Genomic DNA, 18,838 nt, shown 5'->3' on the forward strand with positions numbered 1-18,838 from the left:
ACATCTAACTGCTAAAAGGCCACAAATATCAGAACTATAAAGCCCAGAAGCCGTAGATGTGTCACATCCGAGCTTTGTTTGAAGGCTCACACTACTTTTCCCCATTCTGCGGACACAGCTCGAATCATTTTCACATTAGCAGATTGATTCAAAACCAAATGTACACAATTCCCAAGGAGCAGTCTCATTTCTACACTTATCGCCGTGAAACGTCCCAATTTTCACAGCTGCTATATCATTTAACTTACCAAGTTTTTCCATTTATGACAGTTTGGGAAATGGCGTCCATCACAGCTGCTTAACAATGACTGTGTTTGTGTGTAGAGCGTTCTGCCTCTTATCATTCCAGCCGAGGTTTCTGGCTGGTCTATAGCTCACCAGCTGCTTATTTAGGACAAAGTGCAAACAATGGGATGCAAAACTCTCTCCAGTGACTGCAAGTCCTTTTTTAGATTTAAACCTATTTTTTGTACAATTTAGTTGTATATTTATATATAAAATTAAAGGTGCAGATGTAGGAATCGTTCACCTGAGTTTGATAACATGAGCAATACCATAGAACAACGTGATATCATAGAAATGATCAATGAAATCCATGGCAAAAGTCAGGTTAAGATTGGCATCATCGTCATGTACCATACAGGCAGACTGTATGGTTTCATTGGACCCTGGGAAAACTTAGATCAAGCCCCTATATAACGGGAAACCAGGGACGGATTTAGACTGCCATGGGCTCTGGGCTGTATGAATATTACAGCCCCTAGAAGTCTGGGATCACTTCCTATATACGGTACTAGAATAAAACTTCTTGGGGAATGGAGGATGTGTCCCTTCTGCCTGCCTTCAATCTGTTGTTTCAGGACCTTCAAGGTTCCTAAAATGGCTCTTGTGTACATGTGTATTGAGAGCAAAAACAGCTTTTCAAGGATTTTCCGGGTGAATGTCTTTCTCAATATATAATTTGGTGGGTGGTGTGGGTGGCCTAGAAGGCTTGGTCTTCAGGGTGCCGCTCAAACAGCCAATATTATAACCCACTAGTGCGGGAAACAAAGACAAAGCCCTTCCATTCTGGATGGCAAAACATGGTACCATAGGACAGGTTTGATTTCTAACTGGAATGTAGTGGGGTTGTGCATGCAATCTATATAAGGCTTCTTGGACAGGAATGTGTGCTACACCCCCGGGTCCCGTAGCACATGTATGGCTCCATTAGGACTTCTGTACTTACATGTGTCACCGATCGGCGGTTAAGGGCTATAGGAATCTATGGTGCCATAGATGCGTCCCTACAACATTTTTGTGCATGAAGCCTAAAACTGAGAAAAAGAGCAGAGCCACATGTAGCACTTGGTATCCTTTTCAGTCATAAACACATTTCGGAAGATTTATCGAGCTTTCTGCATCAAAATTCTGATGTAACTGGCACCTGAAATGCCTTGTGCCACATTAAACACACAGCCTTTTTTTTTCAAATTTTTAGTTTTTTATTTTTAGCTCCCCACAACATTTTCATTTTTCTTTCCACAGAGCTTAATGGGGGATTTCATTCTGCATAAAAAATTCCAATTCCTAGTTACTGTATTTAATATTCTATGCCATGTACTGAGAAGCTTAAAAGAAATACCAAAATCTGGTGAAATTGATTTAAAAAAAATGCATGTGGGCTCTGTATTTATGGTTCACTCTGTGCTCCAAATGAAAACCCTATATATTTTTTTGGTCGTTATGATCATGGGGATACCAAATTAATATTGGTTTAGATATTTTTTTTAAAAATGAAGACCTTTTGTATAAAAAGAAATTTACATATTTTCTATATTATGAGTTTAATAACTTTTCAGACCTGTCTAAGATGCCATTTTTGTGGGCGCAGTTTTCTGGAGTAAACTAGAGAAGGTGCAATGTAAGAACGGACAGCAGAAACTATGAGTTATCATCCAGCACCAGACGCAGGGATAAATCTGCCACAGAATAAGACTTTGTATTGTTTTATTTTGCAAAAGTTGTGAAAAATCTCCCACATTGAATATGAACCCGTGGAGAGATGATGAGTTTTTTGCTCAATGATCTTTTGATTGGTCAAATCTTAGCAGTGAGGCCCTTAAGCAATGAAAGAAAGGAAGAGCAGAAAGTAAAGAAGGAAGGAAGAATGGGAGCATGAGGGAGGAAGGAAGGGTAGAGGAAATAGAGAAAAGGCTAAGAAAGGAAAATGGAGAAAAAGGAAAGGAAGAACAGAAAGGAGTAAAGAAGGAAGGGAGAATGGTTAGTAAGAGATGAGAGATAGATAATGGAGGGAGTCAGAAAGAAGCACTTGAAATTAAAGTAAGAAGAATGAAAGTAAGCAAAGGAGGGAATGAGAAAGGTAGGAAAGAATGGAGGGAGTTCAGTATCAGGGAGCAGGATGGAAGAGGAAAAGGTAGAAGAAATAGAGAAAAGGGTAAGAAAGAAGAACGGAGTAAAAGGAAAGGAAGAACAGAAAGAAGTAAAGAAGGAAGGGAGAATGGTTTGTAAGAGGGGAGGGAGGTAGATAAGGAAAGGAGGAAGAAATGGTGAAAGAAATAAGGAGCTGAAATGTAAGGAAGAGTGAAGAAAGAAAATGAACAAAGAAGGAAGTGCAAAAGGTAAGAAAGAAGGGAGGTAGGTCAGAATAGAGCAGGAGGGAGGAGGGGTGGAAGAAATAGAGAAAAGGGTAAGAAAGGAGAATAGAGAAAAAGGAAAGGAAGGACAGAAAGAAGGAATAGGGATAAGGAAGGGAACAAGGACGAGTGAGAGGAAGAGAATGGACATAGAATTTGGACCATTTCTAATTGGTAATCACAGACACTTGGAAAGAGCCCAAATAGTTGGTTTCGATGAACTACATTTTTCTGAATATTTCCTACTGATTTCCTACAGCATATGAACCAGGAGAAAAAAAACCACTGTTTGTTAAGTTTCCATTGACTTTATTATTAATGAATGTATGTAAATCTAAAGATTCAGCTCCATCGTTCATAAAATTTTAATGTAAATCATGAGTCATGAGTACTTCATGTATAATTGCTAGATAGTAGCTGTACTAAAGTAATCACTTGTATTGTACAAAAGAACAGATCAGCATCATACACTATTATACTCACTGTATGCCAGCTCGTAAAAGGTTAGAGCATAATACAAATAAAAAAGAAAAAAAACTGTTGGCCTACAACCAACGGCAGACAATAGCTAAGTTGGGCGCAGTAAAGTTCATGGGCCCCTACTATGGGGAACACTTGTTACATTTTCTAAATTGTATATACATTTTGAAAAGTGCCCATTGCCGAGGAGGTCAATGGTCCTCTCTCTGCTATCGATCACTCGACTCGCCTTACAGTATAAAGCATTTTTTAGAAACTGTAGTTTCTAGAACCAAATTTTCGGGTTCATTCTTACCAATTGTTTGGAGGTTTCCTATGGATAGTTTTTAGTACGAAATAAACATACAACAAAAAAACTCACAGAAAACTATGCATGACCAAGGCTTCATACCTAAATGGTCAATTTGTCAATTTGACCCTTCCTTTAACTGATAATGGCCTGAAAAATCATGCACAATCTTCAGTCAAACAGGAATAATCATGTTCTGTCAGATGATTCCTACAATATAACCGTATAAAACCAGATCCATTAGTTTGTAAGTACACAGCTTTTTAGTTGAGCTACAACACAAACTCAGATTAATGGCTTGGCTCTTTCTCCTCGTCTGGTTGAGGTGATGCACTTAGTCTCTTGTGGAGGAGTGGGATTCACAAGACCATTTCAGCTAAAATCCCTGATGACTGATTTATGAACAAGCCTAGTATCCAACGCTGAAAAAAACCAGAGACAATCCATTTTTTTGGAGACAAGATAAGCCACTAGGCTGTCAGTCGAGAAAAATTGGTTCTCAAACAAGGAACAGACATGTCCGGAATATTACTGCAAAGCTAAGAGTATGACATTACTAGACCACAATAATCATCTCACAGGAGCTAAGAAGGTTATCCTGTAACTATAGCTTGATAAAACCGCTCATGAATTCCTAATGAAAACATGGAAACATTGTATCACATGGAAACCAAGGCTGGATGATAAGAAGGGTTAGGGTATGATCCAACTTTTTCTATAGAGTTGAAAAAAATCATACTGCCCTATAGTGCCTTGGTTTAGGACTAAAGCGGAAGGTATAGAATAGGACTAATTATTATGCTGCCCTATGGAAGAAAAAGGGGACAAAAATATGCATGAGAATACTCTGAAAGAGGAAATTTCCTAGAACCCCTTTGAGATGCCTTCACTACCTGCAAAAGCCCAACAGCAACATGGGACACTGTACAATACTCTGTAAAAAGTGTCCAAGTCTAAATACAAATTTCAATAAGTATTTAAAGAGCTGTCAAAACTGCATTGTGACTTGTCTTCTAAAGGAGTGATCTTCTCGAAGAAGTCTAGTATGCAAAAAATATAGTTAACAAGCAAAACTGAGACTGGAAATCTGGCCTTTATATGAAGATGGCCTTCTAAGGGAGGTAGTCTCTGATGTCAATGTAGTGCTTTATGTTGAAGCTCTATTTTCCAAATTCAGCCACTCAACAAGTCATCAACAAGTCGTAGAAATCTGGTCATGTACAAACATGCCGCAACTTGTCATGGCCTACACCAACCTTCTCACTTGCTCAATAAGATTAGCTCAGATAAAAATGAAAATAACAAGTGAATTAAAAATTATGACATATTTTGGGTGGAGGTGTACCTCAAACTTAGTCTTACAATGGTATTCTACTTCAGATATGCTAGAGCAGTGATGGCGAACCTTTTAGCAGCCAGGTGCCCAAAAAGCAACCCAAAACCCCCATTATTTATCGGGAGGTGCCAACCAAAAATTAAAGCAGTAACTTATTGCTCCCTGTTCTTCAACAATCATATTGGCCTCCGGAGGACACCAACACTGTAGAGAGATGGAAAATTTGCAACATTTTAGCTTCTTTCCAGTGTCACACAGAGAATCATGGGGCCCGCAGGAGGTCTTCCAAAGAAAATTCAGCTCTGTACAGCATCTTTTAAGTTGCCTGGAACTGCACGAAGATTCTTTGCGTCCTGTCTGGTGTGCTGGGGTGATGGCCGGGTGCCCACAGAGAGGAATCTGAGTACCACCTCTGGCACCCGTGCCATAGGTTCGCCACCACTGCGCTAGAGTATGAAGTATATACATGGACTTAGTCTTTAGTACTGTAGCCTCGTCAAGCAAAGTGCCGTCGCTTCCTACTATAGGAGAATCTCTCTAAAGGGTTGTCCACTTTCAGCAAATAGTTGTTATTGTTTTTGTACTAAAAAGTTATACAATTTTCCATGATACTTTCTGTATCATTTTCTCATGGTTTCCCCAGATGTCTGCTTGTTGGCCTTCAACAGGAAGCTCCATTGTTTACTTCCTGTGGATAAAAGCCAATCCATGGTCATGTGATGTCACACAGGTGCGCGGCTCATTATAATGCACAGCTCTGATTACTCTCTGTGATAAAACGAGCCGGGCACCTGTGTGACATCACATGACAGGGGATTGGCGTTTATCCACAGCAAGCAGAGATCTAGAAAACCAATCAGGAATTGATACAGAAAGTATATTGGAGAATTGTATATCTTTTCATTACATAAACAATACTATTTATTTGCTGAAAGTGGACAACCCCTTTAAGTTAATACTGTCTGTTTTTTTATATGACAAATGTATAACGTCTTATTTAAATCCAACTTCTGAGTCAATTCAGTGCAATTTTATATTTTTGTAATGTTCATTATTTATATATGTAAATGTGGTAATGATTAGACTTAGGAAAAAACTTAGATAGATATTTCAAGTGAACCCAAATGATGAAGGAGTCACATTTCTTCCAATTAAAATATAGTAGTGACAAAGATAATTATCTAACCCTTCTTTGCAAAACATTTTAATAATTAGATTTATGTAATTAACATATATTTCACAGGTCTCAAAGGGTACCCAAAACAGCTCATTACACTCATAGTCAGTGTTACTCCTGCCAATTAAAATAAAAAGTATAAAAAAATTGCATATGAGAAGGACATTGTCCATATAAATACAGTAACTATTGGTGAAGCTTTATCATGGGACAGAACTATAATTTCTCAATTCAAAAAGATTTGACATCAATACTTATGTGAGATTTAAGGTGGGGTTCTTGGTTATGAAAGTTGGCATTCACGTATACCAACCATCTACCGTTTGTGTCTATATAACTTGTACTTTGTTTTTCAGTCTTACGTTTAATGAACACAACCATAAAGTTGTGTTGTCAGCAAGTCACGTGTATAGAGAGTGTCAAAAGGGCTACATTAACTTCTATTAATGGGTGGGTTTGGTGAAGGGAGAGACGGGTAAGGTGTTATGTGATTATTATGTTAAAGATGTTCCATTGAAAGTTTTTGATTTTTTGGACATCCTATAATGTAAAAATAAAATATGAAATAAATAAAGGTGAAGAAAAAAATTTCTATAATGGACATTGACAGCAGTGCAGTGCATGAACCATGTCTGACCACACCAAGCCGGTTATTTTTAATGGAAATCTGCACACGGCCTGTTGCTTGCAGCCCAAAAATTGTTTGTGTACATGAGACTTAAATCACATTTTGCATAAAATCTTTAAAAAAGTTTGGAGTGCAGCTCGATGGGCGTTGGTACTCTTATTTCAGGTTCCCACCCCTTTCAAATTGTAAAAACCAAACAAAACTAAAAGTGTCAAAAAATAACACTTATGAAATGCTGCCCTTAGGAGAAGATTTATTTATGGCTCCAATATTCCTCAATGTGATGTTTCGGGCACACCAGCCTTTGTCAAACTGAAAATATTTTTTAAAAACATTTTATAAAAAAGTATAATTTTATTGCTCAGATTTCACATTTTTGGGACTCCACCTTGTACTGATGTATAATCAGTCATTGAACTTTTTAACAGTGTCCTTAGTTGGTGGGACCAAGCAAAAAGAAAGACTATGTAAAGCCACAAAAATTTGTTGCACTGCAGCCCCTGGATACCAGTCGGTAAGACCCGTAAATTTTATAAAGAGCTCAAAAAGCAACCTAAATCTTTGATCAATTCAAAAGTTTTCTTAGGAATCTGCCTTTACGTATTCTTGCAGGACACTTGTGTTCCTGTGTGGTCCAGAAAACCCCTTTTAATTGGACATAATCCCATTTTATACATATTCTACAGATGATAAAAAAAAAGTGTTTTATGAGTCATTATAGCCATCTCAGCTCCCGTTTCTTGAAGGAAATAGAGAATTTAATTTAGCCGTTGCCTCTGTAGCGTTAAAGGTTAATTGTTTCTCAGATGTATATTATAACTGTTTAAAAAAAATGATCAAAGTTCAGCGCTCTTCGGGCTCCCCGCTAATATCTGAATGGAATCAAGTAGGGCAATCTGAAAATTATAGCTTTCCTAATATACGTTTCATACGTGGTGGCTGGATTTAAGGATTAAAATGTAATACATACGGTTAGTAAATGACAAGAAATTATGGAAAAATTTATTGGAGCTTTCCAGAATTTTATTTTCGTGATAATGTACCACATCTTAGAAATTGGCCAATACTAGATCAGTCCGGGTCATATTCTCAGCTCCCCACTATGGCCCCCAGCACTAGAGTTGAACGGACCAAAAGTTTCCATTTGGGTACAGGGTATGGGTGTGTTCCACACAACCAAGACTCATTGCCTGATTGGCATCTGAATAGCCAATCCATCAAATTGACTCCATAAAAAAGAGCTGCAATACTTAGTATGGCCACTAAAGGATATAGATTATTTTTTTATTCATTCTTTTTTTTATAAGCACATATGACAAAAATGTTACCTAATGATATGGTACTGTATTCATATACTGTGTCATATGAATATTGTGTGTGCTACATTAAGTTTTAATTAAAAAAAAAGTTTTGGGGGGCTTGGGTAGACTAAGGGAGACCTTATCTGCTCTACCTAAACACCACAGAAGCATAGTGAGCTTCACCCTAGTTAGTCTTAGACCAACCCCCAAAAAGATAACAAAGAGCAAAAAAAAATCCTTCTATAGCTTTGACTTATAATAATAAAAGTAGCAACGCTCCCTTCAGTAATCTCAACAATCCCGTTTCACCACTTCCCATGTCTCTTAAAAGCTTCTTCCTCCTGGTCCATCTTGATAGAAAGGGTATTACTGTTTATTCAGTCACTGCACTGCGCATCCAATCACTGGCCTTTAAATTGTGTCAAAGTGGCAGGAGATAACTGTGCATCCAATCACTTTCCCTCAAATTGTTTCAAAGTGGCAAGATATGACTATTTATCCATTCACTGCCATTAAAAATGTGTCAAAGTGGCAGGAGAAGAGTGAAGTTCACTCTTCTTCTGCTCTCCATGGCTAACACGGTACAAATCTACACTACTATCAAAGTGGCAGGAGCTGACTGTCCATTTAAAGTGTGTCAAAGTGCAGGGGTTGGCCGCTCATCTAATAACTTGCCTTTAGTTAGGGTGGCATTTTGTGCATTCTGTTCAGTTATTTGATTATCTAAGCTAAAGGAAATCTACCAACACATCAAGGATTGTAGACCAAGTACACTTACACTTCCAGAGGGGGCTCACACTGGTGTGTGCCCCCTTTGGAAGGATCTGCTCTTCCTTTAGATTTGTATGCCCATTTTACAAAAAGGGCTTTGAAAATCATGCAAATGAGCCTTAGGGGCTCCAGTCTCAATTAACATCTATGGGGCCTGGAACCCCTCCGGCTCATTTCCATAATTATTAAAGCCTTTTTTGGTAAATATGATGGCATACGAAGCTAAAAGAAGAGAGGATCTTGCCAGAGGGGGCACACACCAGCATGTAAGTGTTCCTTACAATATTTGATCCTGGTGGTAGATTAAATTTAAAAGGGTTCCAGAGCCTAATACCAGAGTATCCTGGGTCGAAGCTGAGACACATGGTCTCCATAGTCCATCAGAAGACACCCTAACTGGAGGTGAGCAGAGTAATCACCTAATATTATGGTGTCTATGTCTTATTGAGTCATTCCCAGATATTAGCGATTAGTGGATCTCATTTATGACAAATATTACACAGAGATTCTTAGATTCTGAATATATGAAGGATGGGCCCTCAGCTTTATCACGGATGGCGGGTCCATGTACCTCCGTCGGGCACTGATTGGTCCTATGCCATTGTAAATAACGCAAAAATACCAATCGCGATGAAGCTTTGGTGTTAATTATGCAAGTCGCAACGTTCATGCCATATGTTTCGTCTTCCGCTGGCTGAAACAAATGTCATTAGAGATCAGCCTTGAGAACATAGGAGCGAGACCACAGGCTAATTCTAATGACTCTTCACACATGTATTAATCTTTCATGTCCTCAAAACACAAGTGCAGCATTATTGGCATTCATAACAAACAGCTATTTCCAATTACAGCTAAATATTTCACAGATATTGATTTTCGCCAGGAATGAGCCTAGAAATTTCTTTTCAAAGCAAATTTGTTAGCTGCACAGGAAATTAGCCGAAAAATATGAAACAAATCTTTAATACTTATTTATACAAAATACCATAAAAACATTTAGTGAAAAAAAATGTTGAGCTTGAGGCTGCGGTCACACGTTGCAGTTAAAACTGCATCCCAATTAGTTTTGGGTTGGTTTTAGGGGATATTACTTATTTTAACAAGTAAAAGACATCAAATCAACAGGTGAATGACATTTGTGGAACAGCTTTCTCCTTCAAAATCAAATTCACTCGTTCAGTCCATGTCTTTCACCTGGGAAATTGACAAAACTGCACCTAAAACCACCTCAAACCTGATTGCTATGCAGTTTTAACTGCAACGTGTGACTGCACCCTCAACGCTGCAGTCAATCCAATTCAATCCAATCCAATCATCTGTGTTTTTTTATATATAAAACTATATAATCATTGGGGGGGCATACTGAGGGTAGATTTACAGATGCAGCACTGGATAACATGACTGACTGAACCCATTAACCAGACCTGATAACTCAGTTTGTAGTGTAAGTGAATAGAGGAATCTGAACATTTTCTGTGATAACTAAATGAGTTTAAAGGAAATCTACCACCAGGATCAAAGATTGTAAACCAAGCACAAATACATGCTGCTGTGTGCCCCCTCTGGCAGGATCCACGCTTGTTATGCCCTTGTTTTTTAGAAAATAAAGGCTTTAAAAATTATGCAAATGAGCCTAAGGGGCTCCGAGCCCCATAGATCTTAATTGACCCCAAAGCCCCTTAGGCTAATTTTCATGACTTTTAAAGCCATGGCATAACATGCTAAAAGAATACCGGATCCTGCCAGAGGGGGCACACACGAGTATGTCAGTGTGGTTGGTTTACAATCTTTCATCCTGGTGGTAGATTCCCTTTAAGTCATGTTAACCAGTGCTGCATCCGTACTATAGATTTCATCTAAGAGATTGCGCTTTGTAGGCTTGAGAAAGAGCCTGTGCACCGCGAAACGGCCCATTACCAGTCACGGTTGTATTTTTGTTCTTGTTGCCACTGTGCTCTAATAAAGGATTGAACACGTTCTGGTGAGTGCCGCTTCATTACTCTCTACATTTGCGACTGGATACATTCTGTGTACATTTGGAGCTGAGCACCTTCAGAAGTGACCTGTGGCACATGTGGGAGGAGCAGATCTGGACGGGGCTTATTCACTGCAGCACTGCCAGTACTTTTTCACCTTTTTTTGCCTGGCACTTAGATAAAATCCTAACACCTATCTACAGGTTAGGGAAAGTGTCTATGGCATCAGACTGCTCCCCTTTCCACCCATAATCATGAAAATAGGGGTCCTCAGTTGAACCAAATATATTTTCGATTAACTTTTCATCTTAACAAATATCATTTAGAAGCTATTTGTCTGAATCAAATCAGAAAAGATATGGATTTGCTTCCATGCCTAAAAAAATGGCAGATTCATACTAAATTTGCTCATCTATAATGCTAATAATAAAAAAAACCTTAAAGCCACCATACTTGAGCAGTAGTGTAAACTGGCCATGAAAAAGAGGATCACGTTTTCAATCAATCTAAGTTTTTTGGCAATTAAATTTATTACTGGAAACCAAAAAACAACGATTTCCTAACCCTATGATATATGATATAAATATTATATTGATGTTCAGTCGAAGGGAAGCTTAACTTGACATCTAACACAGCAAATATGGAATCGGTGTTCAAAGTTGGAGGTATATTTTATACGGTTTGGGTTAAATACACATATATATTAGATTTTACATTTCTCCTGGTCTATGATGGAGGGGCTGAAGTCCATGTGGAGACTGAAATAGTATTAGATTACGCTCGAAATTGACCACCTTCCATAGAGTGGCATATATAAAGCATATATTCACCATACTGACCTACCACTTCTACCTGTTGGCCTCTACTTCCTGCTCCCATCTTCACACACAGGAAATTCCTGCTCAACCAATCACTGGTAAGACAATTCACAGCTGTAACTAATGATTGGATGAGTGGACAATTTGTGTGTTGTGGGACGGCAAAAAATACAGATCACTCAATGATTCTAGGACAGCAAATGAACATTGAGATCTTTTATTAAGTTTTTAACACTTTGAGCATATTGTGAAAAAAAACCTGCCTTTTCAACTTTTGACCATCCCTTTAAGAGAATAAGATGAAAAGAGGTTTAGTACTAGAGGTATATCAAGCAAAGCCTTTCCAGTGTTCCCCTTCCTTTTCCGATTGTCCTGTACCAGACTATTGACGTGTCAGGTAGGTCAACGTGGCAATAGCAGTAAAATGCTAGCAGATGACATCATCGTATTGTCTTGACAACAGATGTCATCCTTATATAGTGTTGACAAAAGATGACATTATACACGGGCGTTTTTTCATTTCATTTTTATTTTTACGGGTCAATTTTACCGGTAACTTCAAAGTGGTAGGTGATGGGTAGTCTACTGGACTGTGGATGAGCCCCCAAAAAATGGCCCAGGAATTGGTTATCCTATGGTATATTTATACTATGTCAGATTCATAAAATTTTATCTTTTTGTTTGAAGTTACTGTACACTAGATACATATACTTTACTACTTTAGTTTATATAGGGCTAAGATTAAGGGTCAAAAGGAGGATACGGCATGACAACGCCATGGCACCATAATGAGTGGCACATAGTTACCTGTCTTTAGATGTCAAACACATCAATATGTGTATATCCTATCACTACTGCTACTACTACTACTACTTATTGGAAACAAATTGGTACAATATTATCTATATCTTTACCATACAAACCCTTTATTATGTAGGGCCTACTTTGACTACAAGGACTGTATAGTACATAACAACATGAGGCCTTCAACAAATTTAATATATGTGATTCATTGTAGCTTAGTCCTATCATACATCAACAAATCGAGTCCTCCCTGTAAACATTATGCCTCTGGGCATCAAGAAAAGTTCATTTATTCCATTTTTGAATGGCACTTCTCAAGACAATATGGTGACTAGGCCTGAATGGAGTATTTCTGTACAACAATGGGAACCATTCTAGAAGTACAGTTATACACATAGTGTAACACAGGATCGGTTTCTAGGATATATAGATCCATTAAGTAACTTAAGGTTCCCAGTACTGACCTCATCTATAGTTGATAATGTAAACTAAAGAGAAAACCATCTGAAATGTGACTTTTTTTTAACAATGGACAACACAAATAGGCAACACCTGCTTATTTTGTTTACCAACATGTATAAAAAACCATTCAAGCAATGACGAGCCAACCAGATCAACCACTCAATCGGTGACCTCTGCCACTGGCCCCCTTCTGCCTGTAGAGGCAGCAAACAAGATCAATGGAGGTAGCCTTTAATGAGTGTAACTTTGGAATTGCCAATCACGTGTAGACAGGAGCCATACAAGCTTGCTCTTCTAATACCAGAATATAGATGACTTTTAGAACATAGAAGGTGAACATGGGGCCCTGAGAGTATCCAGAGACCAGGTTTTCATTATAGTACAGATGGACTCTGCTTTTTAAGTTAATTTTTATAACCAGGGATGTCCATGTAGGGGGGGGGGGATTCCAAAGTCACTTCCAAGCCCTGATGCCAAAAAAGAATCAAGGTTCTTGGTTTAGAGTAAGTGAGGAGACCAGTTACAAGTTTGGCATGAGGTCCTAAGGGCCATCTTGTTTCTTTGACCCCCTTTAAGATAACTATTGTGAATGTCCTATTGGCTAAATGCCTATGTGCGAGTAGTTTAATCCTATCCTACATGTTAAAGAGGTTTTTATTTAAAAAATATTATAAAAATAATAAAGTCCATTGACACAGTCCACCATTCACCAGATGGTGAGCAATGAAGCACTTTAGACCTTCTGGTCAGAATACCTTGGCATGCCAGTGTCTAAACTGCTTATAAATGATCAGCTGACTGTGTCTTCCCATACAGAGGCCTACCACAAAAAAAATATATTTTTTTATCTTTTTGATTCATGTGCATGATGATGTATGGCATCTGTCCGAGGCCTCCATGGGCTATATACATCCTGACACCCAACAGAAGGCCTAAACGCAAGTTAAGAGCTCCGAATACAAAGTCCACAAACCTTCTACTCAAAATCCAGCAAGAATCTTCTCTACTTAACTGTCCGCCATTTTTTTTTTTTCTGAGTGATGCAAAGGCCTACATTTTTCCTCCCTTTTGGGTCTTAACCAACAGAACGACAAACACTCTATAAACTATTTTAAATAAAGAGCAAGCAACGATTAGAAGGACTGGCTAGGAAAAAGGGGTTCCAACTAAAAAACAAAAAAAAAATCTACAAACATGCAAGTGCCCTTGAACTGCTTAGTCATGTATGCCGATTATATGACTGAACAATTAGGACCAAAGGGAATGTATTCTTACCTTCACTGCAGTCTTTGCCTTGGAAACCAGTCTTGGAGCAATCACATGTGGCTTCTTTGTCAACGACTGAGCAAATTCCTCCATTCATACACACTTGTTCATTGTCGCATGGGTTTGTAGTGTCCTCCACGGTGACAAGGTGGCTCGATACGGGAGATGAATCGGAGAAATTGACTCGGACATCCCTTATCCATCCCTCAAAAGGGTTCTGGTCTTTGACTGCTGGAAATGTTAGTTTTAAAGTGGATGATCTTAGCTCAGGAGGGATCCCGCCTATAAAGAGACTACTGAAGACCGTCATGTCTCTCCGCTTTGACTTCACTTCTACCCATTTGCTCTCTTTGTCTAAGATGAGCGTAGTGTTCTTAAAATTTCTCTTGATCACTACGGAATGCCAATTGCTGTCATTTACAGCAACGTCCGTCAGAAGAGAAGCTGGTTCAGCGCAAAAAATGGAAAAACTCAACTTTAACCTGCCTTCGTATAGAATGAGTTCCAAAAAGTCACAAAAACCCTCATCATCAAAGTAGATAACAAGTCCACTTGATTTTTTGGTCTTCATATTAAAACTCATTTCACTTTCACAACATGCATTCCACTTGGGGAAGCGAGTCCACTGACCTTCCGTTCCAGGAAATTCCAGGCCACAACCAATATCTACCATGCATCCAAGGATAAGGATCATCCAGATAATTAGGACCCCTTGTTTAAGAACACTAGCCATCTTTAATGACTTAATGTCTTCAGGGTCCTTTAAATTGCGTAGATCTTCCAGATTGCCTTTTTTTGTGGTAACTATCCAAAATATTATAGTCCTTTTGATTCTGAGCAGGCTACCTGTGGTCAGTCAACAATGCAATTGACCAACCAGCCAAATTTATTAATTGATTAATATGATATGTGTCGAATTCTAATGTTCCATGGTAATGTGCATGATGGCTTCCCAATTCTTTCTCAACAATATTTCTGTAAAGTCCAAATTGTATCAGCCTCTTCCTAGATTACCAAAAGCTAAGCCCAAAGTCGTCTCCTTATCCGTCACTTAAATCCCATGCTAAGTGTAGATCATGGACAAGATGCCATGACACTACAAAAGAGGACATGAATCATCACTCATAGCGTTCCAAGATCCTTCTCTCCCAGTCAGGCAGAAATGATTCGATGTTACACACAGAATCAAGGATCTGACAAGGGAAAACCTTAAAGATTCTTCTTCTTTCCTTTCCACAACAACAATGCGATCCCGGTCCTAAGTGATCTAAAACAACCCATCAATCTGAAAACAATTTGAGAAAGGGAAATAGTAAACAATCATTGGATACATTTGATACATTGTATCAACAACACAGACACATCTTATCCCAGCTGGCGACTTTATCCATTGCATCTGTGTCTTATAGACTATTGTGTTGAGCAGAGCATCATCTTAGCAGGTGCCTTCAACATTTTCCCGGCACAAGGTGAGGCAGGATGCGAAGGGATACTGAATATATGTAACCACTATATCAGGTAATATTACCCCCTTTAGTATTGAGATGATTGCTACTACAACAAATGAAAATCCAATTTGGGCTCATTCATTCTTACCTAACCCTACAGTCCACTTAACCTTTTCTCAGCTCGTAGGGCCCTCGCCTACTAAAGGGTTAATCCCTGCCCCCATCAAATAATTTACTCCTTATTAAGAGGACGGCACACTCTTTAGACAGTATAAACCCTCTGCGATCATCAGTACAGCTGTCACATCTCTCACTCGTGAGCTTTAAGAAGGCGACAGTCCACCACCACATCTGTCTCCAGTTTAATTTAATATTTTTAGGTCCTTGAGACCCTACAAAGAAGGACAGGGTAGAATAAAGTGTAGCCGGGTGCACAATCCTCTTACATGCGTTTCCCCCTCTTAATTTATAGCCTAGACATGGCAGCTCGATGTCTAATTAACACCTTTTTTTTTTTTACAAGCAAGAAACCATCTATAATTTATCGCACACACCGCATCGAGCTGCCATTTCTAAAGGACGAGCTGTAACCACAAATGACCAGAACAAGGTGATCCCTGAAACCGCCACGTTCTTTCGAGAAATGCCAACGGGCAAAGTTCCTGCATAAGGCACAGAGGTGGCACCACCAGCAGGATCTCTCCTTCTAATACAGCTCTATACGGTAAATCCACTAGGTGATTATGTCTGCAAGCAAGGAGCCTCTTCTTGTAGATATGGAAATAGAATATATTATGGATGGATTATCCACCATCATAACCAATTCATCAGTTCCCCTATCGGTAAAATCGGTGCAATAATCCCGGTGTATAGGCTACACCACAGGACAAGGGGAATAATAACATTTTAAGTTGACCTGTCACATCTACACCACCAATAGGTCACAACGCCTCTCGACAATCATCTACATTCATAGATTTGGCATTTTACAATCCTTTGGGGGGAATCCTTATGGCTCAGACTTCTCTAGGAGCTTCCCAAGACCCCAAGGATGGAATAATACCCATCATATCAGCGGGGCTCTTGCATCCCATAAATCTTTCCTCTCATTTCATCATCATATTTCTTCTTCCACCTCCATCCCCTGCCGGATTGATTGATTTTCTTGATCTGTCTGCAGTTGGATGAAGCCCTGGATTTACTTCTATCTTTCACCCCCCTCTTCCCCCAGAATGGGAGAAGCAGAAGATAATGCAGCGGAGATATAGCACTAGGGGTGCAACACATCCAATTTCTGTCTAATCCAGCCACCCCTCCCAAATTTTCTTCATTATTCCGTCGCATAGACATTGCAAAAACAAGAGGGTTGCAGATAAAGGGGCAGCAGGGGCCATAAGGGGGGACATTACCTCTGCTCCATCATCTCCCAGCATCAGTGCTACCTGCTCAATATGCTGTGCGCACCCAGCCCAGAGCATCACTCCCATCATCCTCCTCCCAGACACAGGCAGAGCATCCCCTTGAAGAGCGAGGGATGCAGCACTCTCCTTACCTGCAGGCGGGTTCCCTATCCCTGCAATGGCTCTTGTCAAGGAAAATTGCCCAGGTCTCCGGATAAAGACAGCTCTGCCTTTTCAGCGGCTCCAGGCTTGTGCTCCCGTCTCCAGGAGTGAGGGAGGGGACGGAGGAGGGAGGGAGGGGCACGTGACGCGGCCGCTGTCCGTCTGCAGACCGGGGCGGGGCCTCCTGGGCTCTGCAGCAGCAGCAGCACCGCGGACAGCGCCGACCCGCTCCGACACCAGCACGGGAGAGGCGACCGGGACCCCAGGGACCAGAACATGTACAGAGCCTGGAGGGGGGAGTCATAGATACATAGATAATACATTGCTACATAGATATGAGCTACATAGAGAACAGCTAGCGATGATTGATAGATCGTTAACTAGTTATAAGACAGATAAATACACAGATAGAGAGCAGTCATAGCTACATAGATATCGGATAGCTAGCTGACACCACCTAGGAGATAGATAGATAGATAGATAGATAGATAGATAGATAGATAGATAGATAGATAGATCGATAGATAGATAATACTAACTATTGTCAGGTAGGTAGATAGATGGATAGATAGAAAGATAGGTAGATAGAACATTGCTAGATAGATACATAGATACAGAACATCTAGTAATAATAGAGACAAGATAGATAGATAAAACATTGCATCCTATATATAAGATAGATACATACATAAATAACACCTAGTGATTATAGATAGATAGACATGGGATAGCTAGCTAGATGCCAGGTAAATTAGATAGATAAAAAGATGGATAGATGGATGGATGGATAGATAGATAGATAGATAGATAGATAGATAGATAGATAGATAGATGGATAGATAGATGGATAGATAGATAGATAGATAGATAGATAGATAGATAGATAGATATGAGATAGATAGATAGATAGATAGATAGATATTAGATAGATAGATAGATGGATAGATAGATGGATAGATAGATAGATAGATAGATAGATAGATAGATAGATAGATAGATATGAGATAGATAGATATGAGATAGATAGATATGTAGATAGAATAGTGCTGCATAGATATGAGATAGTGATTCATCATGAGTTAGTTCTCATTATTATGTGACTTGGAGATCTCTCGAGATTTGGCCCAAGTGGGATGTTTTGGGTCTTAATAGATATGAGATAGATACATAAAGGAAATAGAGAACAGCTAGTGATGGTTGGTAGAGAGATAGATGGAACATGACAAAAGCGGCACTCCAAAAAATATATCTAAAAGTGATAGCTGATATCTTGATAGATAGATAGATGAGACTTCCATAGATTGAGAGACATGTGATGTCATGGACTATAATAACCCCCCAAACCCTATGTCCCCATTCATCCTGTACCCCATGACCCTGTACCCCACCTTATCCCCCACAATCCAATATTTTATAAACGTTTTGGCAATGGTAAACTGTATGTGGTCCTGCCAATAAAGCTTCTTTGAATTGAATTGAGTAGGTGGATAGATAGAACATTGCTATAAAAAGTTCTATCTAAATAGAAATATGTACATGGAGAGATAAAGATGGATGTGTAGTTCAAGTGATATTAGAATTATAGATCTTTACATAGATAATAGAAAGAAATAGAGCTAAATGGGAAGAGACTTGAATACAGATGATATGTGTAAATCAATAGGTAGATAATAGAGTGATGATAGCTGGATAGATAGATATAAGATAGAAAGATATATATCAGTTAGGAGGATGGCCATTAGAATTCAGATGATGATTGTATAGATTTTAAAAGAGAGGAGATATGATAATAGATAAAAGATCAAAGATAGACTATAATAATCCCACACCCCATGACCCCCTTCATAATGTTCCCCATGACCCTGCACCCCACCTTTGTCTCCA

The 18,838-nt window shown here is 39.1% G+C and overlaps 1 protein-coding gene across 13 annotated transcripts in view; it reads right to left on the bottom strand.

The window, feature by feature from the left end:
* The window catches only part of NRXN1 (neurexin 1), a 1,062,013-nt gene extending 1,044,912 nt beyond the window's left edge, over nt 1-17,101 (bottom strand). For all 13 annotated transcript variants that reach the window (XM_072140344.1, XM_072140342.1, XM_072140343.1 and 10 more), the window contains exons 1-2: nt 16,945-17,101; nt 13,954-15,229 (exon numbers count right to left, since the gene is read on the bottom strand). In XM_072140344.1, the coding sequence (XP_071996445.1) occupies nt 13,954-14,677 (724 nt within the window). In that variant the 5' untranslated portion in view covers nt 14,678-15,229; nt 16,945-17,101. The remainder of the gene's footprint in view (nt 1-13,953; nt 15,230-16,944) is intronic.
* Between the last annotated feature and the right edge of the window lie 1,737 nt (nt 17,102-18,838).

This window comes from Engystomops pustulosus, chromosome 3 (assembly GCF_040894005.1).
Source record: "Engystomops pustulosus chromosome 3, aEngPut4.maternal, whole genome shotgun sequence".
NCBI lineage: Eukaryota > Metazoa > Chordata > Amphibia > Anura > Leptodactylidae > Engystomops > Engystomops pustulosus.